Below are 10000 nucleotides of genomic sequence, written 5' to 3'. Positions count from 1 at the left end.
GTTCTTGGGTAAAGCTGCTGGGGAACGGACACGTAACACTGGAGATGGATTTTGGCCATTAAAACCACACAAACGCTTTCTCACGGGGGAGCAGGACCGAAAACAGGAACACTGGACAGTTGTACAGAACGGGACCTTTAATGTCCTGACGGGACAGAACAGAAACAAGAATCACACTTTCACACCTGTTAACAGAATGCGGTTACGCGGAGGGACGGGGGCAGCGGTTTAGGAGGGGGGGGTTGTGCGGGGTGCGGGAGGGGGAGGGGGGGGTACCTGTACAAGGCCCGGCCGGCCTCCACGGCCATCCAGTCGATGGCGAAGTCCATCTGCCGCACGAAGGCCGACATGCGGACGGCCACGGTGTGCGCGGCGCTCAGCACCACGCTCGGCTGCTCCCGCATGATCCTGCAGGGGGCGACGCAGAGCGAGAGTGGTACAATTGTACAATTGACGCTTCTCCATTCACCCATTCATACACGCACTCGCACACCGACGGCGATTGGCTGCCATGCAAGGCGCCGACCAGCTCGTCAGGAGCATTTGGGGGTTAGGTGTCTTGCTCAGGGACACTTCGACGCAGCCCGGGGCGGGGGATCGAACCGGCAACCCAACCGACTGCCAGACGACTGCTCTTGTTGCCTGAGCCAATGAGACGACTGCTCTTACTGCGTGAGCCAATGAGACGACTGCTCTTACTGCGTGAGCCAATGAGACGACTGCTCTTACTGCCTGAGCCAATGAGACGACTGCTCTGACTGCCTGAGCCAATGAGACGACTGCTCTGACTGCCTGAGCCAATGAGATGACTGCTCTGACTGCCTGAGCCAATGAGACGACTGCTCTTACTGCCTGAGCCAATGAGACGACTGCTCTGACTGCCTGAGCCAATGAGACGACTGCTCTGACTGCCTGAGCCAATGAGACGACTGCTCACTAGCGCCACTGCCGTCCGGGATGGGCGTGTCAGCCACCCCTTTCCATGTGAATTCACGGCCCGACACTGGCTCAGGTGGTAAAAGCAGACGCATTTGGCAGACGCTCTTATCCAGAGCGACGTACAGTTGATTAGACTAAGCAGGAGGCAATCCTCCCCTGGAGCAATGCAGGGTTAAAGGCCTTGCTCAAGGGCCCAACGGCTGTGCGGATCTTATTGTGGCTACACTAGGGATCGAACCCCCGACCCAGTTATGAACCTTAACCACGACGCTACAGGCCGCACCAACATGGCGGCACCCCAAGAACTGCACCTCCACCGTCTCAAAACCCTTTTCACCATGGGTAGTCAGGGGGCGACGTCCCAGGCACCTGGTCCGTCCTGTTTCTCCGGTCTCACCGTGCTCACACTTCACCTGCTCTCACACAGCTGAATGCTATCTGCAGTCCTGATACCTGCTCTCACACAGCTGAATGCTATCTGCAGTCCTGATACCTGCTCTCACACAGCTGAATGCTATCTGCAGTCCTGATACCTGCTCTCACACAGCTGAATGCTATCTGCAGTCCTGGTACCTGCTCTCACACAGCTGAATGCTATCTGCAGTCCTGGTACCTGCTCTCACACAGCTGAATGCTATCTGCAGTCCTGGTACCTGTTCTCAAACAGCTGAATGCTATCTGCAGTCCTGATACCTGCTCTCACACAGCTGAATGCTATCTGCAGTCCTGATACCTGCTCTCACACAGCTGAATGCTATCTGCAGTCCTGATACCTGCTCTCACACAGCTGAATGCTATCTGCAGTCCTGATACCTGCTCTCACACAGCTGAATACTATCTGCAGTCCTGGTACCTGTTCTCACACAGCTGAATGCGATCTGCAGTCCAGGTACTGCTGCTGGGGGGTTTTCCACAGTCAAATCACAGCCAACGCTTCCAATGCCTTCCTGGGCCTGTTCTCTGTACCGGGACCAACCCGGGGGGAAAATTTGAGTATGAAAATGACTCACAGGCACACTTGCTCTGAAGTCCCCTGGATAGTAAGCGTGGGTGATTTAAGAGAAAGTTTGAAGCTGAAGGCTTGAAGGCAGGGCGGGGGTGTGGGGAGGTATATTAAGAGCAGGGGTGGGAAGCTCCATGCCTGCAGGGTCCTGGTGTAAGCATGTTGTTACAGATTACACCGATGTTGCCACATTAGCAAACTTGCTGAATAGCCTTCAGCTAGTGTAACTGCAGATCATTACACGCCAAGAAGATGATTCATGTTGGAACACAGGGATGTATGAAGAAATGGAGCCAAAATAACAATTGCTAAATGATTGGGCTAGCCAGGCCCACAGGCCAGCTCACGGAGAGCGGAGTCGAGAGGGAAGACGTTTTTGAGTCCACTGACCAGCGGGGGGCGCTAGAGAGCAATGAAAACGCAGATCCCAAACCAACTGAACTTTTCCTTAGCCCTACGAAACTCCCAGCCGCGGTTGGCCCCGGCAACCGATGGTCTTTCACCCCTCGTCTCCCAGACCAGACCTGGCACAAATATGTCATTGTTTTGGACTCGAGTACTGTTCCGCGCTCGATTGATCTTGCCTGGTGCGCTTGAGCCAGCCAAGAAGGACCAGAGCGTAGGGGGTGCATTTTTTGAGAGTATTTCACGGTAAATGGTAAAACGTTTGCCATTTATATAGCGCCTTTATCCAAAGCACTGTAGAATTGATGCTTCTTAATCACCCATTCATACACACACTCACACAACAACGGCAATTGGCTGCCATGCAAGGTGCCGACCAGCTCGTCAGGAGCATTTGAGGGGAGAGGTGTCTTGCTCAGGGACACTTCGACACAGCCTGGGAGGAATCGAACCGGCAACCCTCCGACTGCCAGACGACTGCTCTTACCGCCTGAGCCAATGTCCCAATGTTCATAGGTCCCAATACTCCAGACAAGCTTACGAAAGCTTTACTAAGCGCTTTTCCAAACGAGGACGTATCCGAGCCGCGTCCGTCCGAGAACTCACTCGTAGAAGTCGGACTTGGAGATCTTGAGGAAGGTGCAGTCGCGCACCGCCTTGATGGTGAAGATGAGGGGCTCGCCCGTCAGCACGGCCAGCTGCCCCACCATCTCGCCCGGCTGCGTCACGAACAGGCACACCGCCTCCTGCTTGTCGATCATGCGCTGGTACACGTGCAGGCAGCCCGACAGCACAAAATGGAGGCTGACGTCCTGCACAGAGCGGGAGAGGGGGGAGAGAGAGACAATTTAAGCCACATCCTCATTTTACATTTAAACCGCACAACAGCAGACAAGCACAACTATGATGACACACTCCTACATAAACCTACTAAGCTGTTACCAATCAATCAATCAATCGATCGTTCAAACTTTATTTACGTGGCACTTTTCACACAATCAAATGCAACACAAAGTGAGTGCTTCCTATCATAAAGCATTCAAGTCAACTCCATTTTATTCGTACAGCGCTTAACACATAGGACTGTCTCCATGAGATAAAACATATACACATACAGAAATACACAAACAAAATAAAACAGAATGAAACAACACAAAACATATTGTGAACAAAGTCAAAACGGGAGTGAACGGGAGAATCGAGAGGAGAGGGGAAAGGAAGCAATACTGAGAGAGGGATGGAGAACAGATGAGAAGTCGGAAGAAGCGCGGTAGAGGAAACGAAAGAAGACTACGGACAGGAAAGGAGGAAGGTAAGAAAAAGAAGAGGAAGAACTAAAAGGTGAAAGTGTAGAGGGGGAGAGAGTGTACGTGCTTGCAGCAGTAAATGGGGTTGGGGATACTGGTTTAGATGTAGGTGTAGTTGGGGATACTGGTTTCGATGGGGTGTAGTTGGTGATACAGGTTTAGATGTAGGTGTAGTTGGGATACTGGTTTAGATGTAGGTGTTGTTGGGGATACTGGTTTAGATGGGGTGTAGTTGAGGGTACAGGTTTAGAAGTGGTGTAGTTGGGGATACTGGTTTAGATGTAGGTGTAGTTGGGGATACTGGTTTAGATGGGGTGTAGTTGGGGATACTGGTTTAGATGAGGTGTTGTTGGGGATACAGGTTTAGATGTAGGTGTTGTTTGGGGATACTGGTTTAGATGTAGGTGTAGTTGGGGATACAGGTTTAGATATGGTGTAGTTGGGGATACAGGTTTAGATGTAGGTGTTGTTTGGGGATACTGGTTTAGATGTAGGTGCAGTTGGGGATACAGGTTTAGATGTAGGTGTAGTTGGGGATACAGGTTTAGATGTAGGTGTTGTTGGGGATACAGGTTTAGATGTAGGTGTTGTTGGGGATACAGGTTTAGATGTAGGTGTAGTTGGGGATACAGGTTTAGATATGGTGTAGTTGGGGATACAGGTTTAGATGTAGGTGTTGTTTGGGGATACTGGTTTAGATGTAGGTGTAGTTGAGGGTACAGGTTGAGATGTGGTGTAGTTGGGGATACAGGTTTAGATGTAGGTGTTGTTTGGGGATACTGGTTTAGATGTAGGTGTAGTTGGGGATACAGGTTTATGTTCAGCAGAGCGAGATGGCGGCCATTTTGTGTCATACCTGGTCTCCCTGTCGCGCCAGGACGGCCCCAGCTTTGGCGTGGTGCAGAGTCACCCTCCCGTTCAGCAAGGTGGGGTCCTGCCCAGAGAGAGAGGGAGAGAGAGAGAGAGGGAGGGAGGGAGGGAGGGAGGGAGGGAGGGAAAGAGAGAGAAGAGAGGAAGGAAAGATAATGAAACAAACGTGTGTTAATATCCAGAAGCCTGCATAATTTCCTCCAGCTGTTTTCGACAAGAGTTCAGCGCCAAACTCATAGTTCTCGTTCACTACACCCCCGAGAGACGGACGAGGTTTTAAGGACATGAGAGCAGTCAGACTGAGAAGCAGTAAACGCAGTAAAAGATTGTGAAATAGGGCTGGTTCTGTTTCGGCTGGACCGGGGGGGAGAACTCGAGCTCAGGCCTGAGACGGGCCACTCTGGGGCGGGCAGGGACGTCCAGCGCCCGGGGGGGGGGGAACGCGTTCAGGTGGAGAGGAACCTCCAAAATGCCAACGCTGCACCTTCAACCCGGGTTTAAGAGGCCCGAAAACAACCCACTCCAGAACCCGTCCTGCGCCTGCGTGCAGACTCTAGCTTTTACACGCCCTAAAAATAAACACATCTGCTTTCTGGACCATTTCTGTTTTCTATATTATTTGCCTTTCAAGCACCACTCACTCTTTTCAACACATGTGGTTATCAGGAGGACTCCTTACATAAATAGAATACGATGGAAGATAAATACCGCAAGAATTAAAACACGAGAATTTGCAACACCACGCATGCAAACATGCAAAGCACTGTGGCTTTCAGATTGCAACATATTACACAACAGGAAATATAATGATCAGCAATGCATTTTTCACTATATTTCAAGGGACGTCCACGTGTATAATATAGAGCAGGATGTTCGGTTTCTACACTCTCAGAGATACAGTGACAGTGGAGGTACATTTGTGTTCATCAAGGATCACATTTCCTAAATGTACCATGAAGGTACAGTACATGTTCTCTTTTGGTATAAATGAGTACATTTTTCAAGCAAAAAAAGTTCAAATTAATTGTATATGGCTGGCCTCTACACAGGGGTGTCCAATCTTATCCAGAAAGGGCCCCTGTGTGTGCAGGTTGTTGTTTTAGCACAGGACTAAGACGGCTGATTCTACTCATCAAGGTCATTAACGACCACGATTAGTTCATTAGTATAATCAGGCGAGTTACTGCTGGGTTAAAACAAAAACCTGCACACACGCCGGCCCTTTGAGGATAAGATTGGACACCACTGACCTACAGGGTGTTGCACTAGTGACAAGCACTTTTCAGGCAATTTTAGTACCTTTATTTCTGAGAGTAAATGGTAAATGATCTGCATTTATATAGCGCCTTTATCCAAAGCACTGTACAATTGATGCTTCTCATTCACCCATTCATACACACACACACACACCGACGGCGATTGGCTGCCATGCAAGCCACCAGCCGGCTCGTCAGGAGCATTTGGAGGTTAGGTGTCTTGCTCAGGGACACTTCGACACACCCAGGGTGGGGGATCGAACTGGCAACCCTTCCGAATGCCAGACGACTGCTCTTACCGCCTGAGCCAATGAAACGACTGCTCTTACCGCCTTAGCCAATGAGACGACTGCTCTTAACGCCTGAGCCAATGAGACGACTGCTCTTACCGCCTGAGCCAATGAGACGACTGCTCTTACCGCCTGAGCCAATGAGACGACTGCTCTTACCGCCTGAGCCAATGAGACGACTTACCTCGATTCTCATGAGTTTGAGGACCTCCTTCTGCGCCTCCTCAAACAGGGAGGTGCTGGCCCGGCCGTGCAGCGGCCCATAGAAGGTCTCCAGACCCTCTTCCTCGGGGTACAGGCACACCCCCGACGGGACCTCGTCCACCGTCACCGACCTCCTCTCCTTCTGCTCCTGGGACACCGACTGGGGGAGAGGAGGGAGAGGGGGTCAGGGGTAAATGAGTCCAACACGCCAGCAGATTTTCACATGCCTTAGACACACGGACAAGTGTGTGAGTATGAATGTATACATGCAGATCGGCATAATGTTTATGCACTGTCTCACACTCACACTCACACTCACACTCACACTCACACTCACACTCACACTCACACTCACACTCACACTCACACTCACACTCTCACTCTCACTCTCACTCTCACTCTCACACTCACGGATACACAAACTCAAACTTGCATACACACACACACACGCACATACACATGCAGACACACACACACACATACACCGAAGAGCCCCATTCAGTCCAAGCTACTTGTCCTTATTTATTATACTCCATACATTTATCTTCTCCAAGGACACACTCTACATCCAAGATGCTCCCTTACTGTCCTACATCAGTATATCCCCAAACCCCTCTCCTCTCTCCTCTCCTCTCCTCCCCCCTCTCCTCTCCACCCCTCCTCCCCCTCCCCTCCCCCCTCTCCTCTCCACTCCTCTCCTCCCCTCCTCCCCCTCCCCTCCCCCCCTCCTCCCCTCCCCTCCCTCCCCCCCTCCTCCCTCTCCCCCCCTCCCCCCCCCCCCCCCTCCCCTCCTCCCTCTCTCTCTGACCCGTGTGAAGGTAGGTGGGATGGGCGTGCCCTCCTCGGCGGAGACGGAGATGCGTCCTCTCTCGTACGCCATGTCGAAGTCCGAGCGCAGACTCTTCTGTATCCCTGCACATACACACACACACAGCCACACAGACCAGCTCAGCTTGGGCAGGGGGTGTGGGGTGAGATGGGTTGGGCAGGGGGTGTGGGGTGTGGTTGGGCAGGGCGTGTGAGGTGTGGTTGGGCAGGGCGTGTGGGGTGTGGTTAGGCAGGGGGTGTGGGGTGTGGTTGGGCAGGGCGTGTGGGGTGTGTTTGGGCAGGGGGTGCGGTTGGGCAGGGGGTGTGGGGTGTGGTTGGGCAGGGCGTGTGGGGTGCGGTTGGGCAGGGGGTGTGGGGTGTGGTTGGGCAGGGTGTGTGGGGTGTGGTTGGGCAGGGCGTGTGGGGTGTGGTTGGGCAGGGCGTGAGGTTGGGGTGTGGTTGGGCAGGGCGTGTGGGGTGTGGTTGGGCAGGGCGTGTGGGGTGTGGTTGGGCAGGGGGTGTGGGGTGGGGTTGGGCAGGGCGTGTGGGGTGAGGTTGGGCAGGGGGTGTGTGGGGTGGGGTTGGGCAGGGGGTGTGGGGTGGGGTTGGGCAGGGGGTGTGGGGTGAGGTTTGGCAGGGGGTGTGGGGTGAGGTTGGGCAGGGCGTGTGGGGTGAGGTTGGGGTGTGGTTGGGCAGGGCGTGTGGGGTGAGGTTGGGGTGTGGTTGGGCAGGGCGTGTGGGGTGGGGTTGGGCAGGGGGTGTGGGGTGAGGTTGGGCAGGGGGTGTGGGGTGAGGTTGGGCAGGGGTGTGGGGTGAGACCGGCTCTCAGACTCACCAGCGATGTCCACTGGCATGGAGATGGCCCGGCTGAGAGTGGGCACGGTGGCACCCTCCTTCCCATGATCCCCTCCTGCAAACACACGGCACAGTCACACACAGGAAGCCGATACAGTCACCCTCACACACACACACACACACACCTGCAAAAACAGTACACATACACATTACACCACTTTACATTATTGGCATTTGGCAGACGCTCTTATCCAGAGTGACGTACAGCAAAGTGCAAAGTGCATACCCATAACCAGGGATAAGTGCACTGACAGACCCTAGAGGGAAGTACCGTTTCAAGTGCTAAGAGGACAACAAAGATAAGGACTAGGGCCTATTGGATTAATCTGACAATGGAATATATCGAAAACTGTTTTGTTTTTGTTTTTTTCTCCAGTACAACGCGATAGGAAGATTTACACTCGCGTAGGAACAATAAACAGCTTACATAGCAAAACAAAAGAAGCGAAAACCATTGCCAGTAGTGACACACAATTGAGAACTGAAAGAAACAACAGAGAGCTCACACCCTCCGCCCCCCCCGAGAGCTACACGTCTCGACGGCGGGGTGACACAGCTGCACATAACCCCTCACATCACCACTCACCGAACCTCCCCCCATTCGGGCTCCCTACTCTCTCCGCTAGGCCATCACCTCAACCTGTAACCCGCTCAAACCCATTTTAACTGCCGTGACCCAAGTTCTCATTACGTTTCTATTACATCCAGTCTACCTGTACTTTACCCCTGTTGCCCAGCCGAGGATGGGCGAGCCCCTCCACAGCCTGGTTCTTCCTGAGATTTCTTCCTATCTTCCTTCCTGACTGTTTGAGGGCCTTTCTCCACGCTGGGGAGTTGTTTACCTCCTGTGCTGTGTGGTTATTTGGGGGCTCAAGGTGTTTTTCCCCTTTTTGTTTCACCCCTGTGCTACTCTGGAAAGCGTCTTTGTGACAGTCTTCGGTGAAACGCGCTGTTGAAATGAACCCGAACAGAACTGAACTGTCTGTGGGTTCTTAAGACTCCCCCAGGGACAGGTGCAGTGCTGAGTCAGCAGATGGACGGGGGGAGGAGGGGCGAATCGAACCGAACCGAACAGAAGGGCACGGGGGATGGAGAGAACCGGACACGGGAGCCCTGAACAGGGATAGAGGCTCAGCTCCCGTCTGCTTGCTGAGCTGCCCTTGTGTCTCCATTAGGGGCGGTGAATAATGGATACTGCACTCCCCCCCCCCCCCTCCTCTCCATCTGCTGACTCAGCACTGCAGTGCTCCCTGGGGAGTCTAAGAACCCACTAGCCTGAACTCTAGTGGCTAAGGTACATGACTGGGACAGCCTGAACTCTAGTGGCTAAGGTACATGACTGGGACAGCCTGTAGCCTAGTGGCTAAGGTACATGACTGGGACAGCCGGTAGCCTAGTGGCTAAGGTACATGACTGGGAGAGCCTGTAGTCTAGTGGCTAAGGTACATGACTGGGACAGCCTGTAGCCTAGTGGCTAAGGTACATGACTGGGAGAGCCTGTAGTCTAGTGGCTAAGGTACATGACTGGGACAGCCTGTAGTCTAGTGGCTAAGGTACATGACTGGGGCAGCCTGTAGCCTAGTGGCTAAGGTACATGACTGGGACAGCCTGTAGTGTAGTGGCTAAGGTACATGACTGGGACAGCCTGTAGCCTAGTGGCGAAGGTACATGACTGGGACAGCCTGTAGCCTAGTGGCTAAGATACATGACTGGGACAGCCTGTAGTGTAGTGGCTAAGGTACATGACTGGGACAGCCTATAGCCTAGTGGCTAAGGTACATGACTGGGACAGCCTGTAGCCTAGTGGCTAAGGTACATGACTGGGACAGCCTGTAGCCTAGTGGCTAAGGTACATGACTGGGACAGCCTGTAGCCTAGTGGCTAAGGTACATGACTGGGACAGCCTGTAGCCTAGTGGCTAAGGTACATGACTGGGACAGCCTGTAGCCTAGTGGCTAAGGTACATGACTGGGACCCGGAAGGTTGGTGGTTCAAGCCCCCGGTGTGGCCACAATAAGATCAGTGCAGCTGTTGGGGCCCTTGAGCAAGGCCCCCTTAACCCCA

At 53.2% G+C, this 10000-nt stretch overlaps 1 protein-coding gene across 1 annotated transcript in view; it reads right to left on the bottom strand.

Annotated features, from left to right (window-relative positions):
• The window catches only part of pnpla6 (patatin-like phospholipase domain containing 6), a 50663-nt gene that overhangs the window by 27681 nt on the left and 12982 nt on the right, over positions 1–10000 (bottom strand). Inside the window, 6 exon segments of the mRNA XM_061222981.1 lie at positions 277–408; positions 2954–3159; positions 4511–4588; positions 6255–6434; positions 7083–7186; positions 7917–7991. Of these exon segments, the coding sequence (XP_061078965.1) occupies positions 277–408; positions 2954–3159; positions 4511–4588; positions 6255–6434; positions 7083–7186; positions 7917–7991 (775 nt within the window).

The sequence above is a fragment of the Conger conger genome, chromosome 2 (genome assembly GCF_963514075.1).
Source record: "Conger conger chromosome 2, fConCon1.1, whole genome shotgun sequence".
Classification (NCBI taxonomy): Eukaryota; Metazoa; Chordata; class Actinopteri; order Anguilliformes; family Congridae; genus Conger; species Conger conger.
This window is presented reverse-complemented; position numbering and strand designations above follow the sequence as displayed.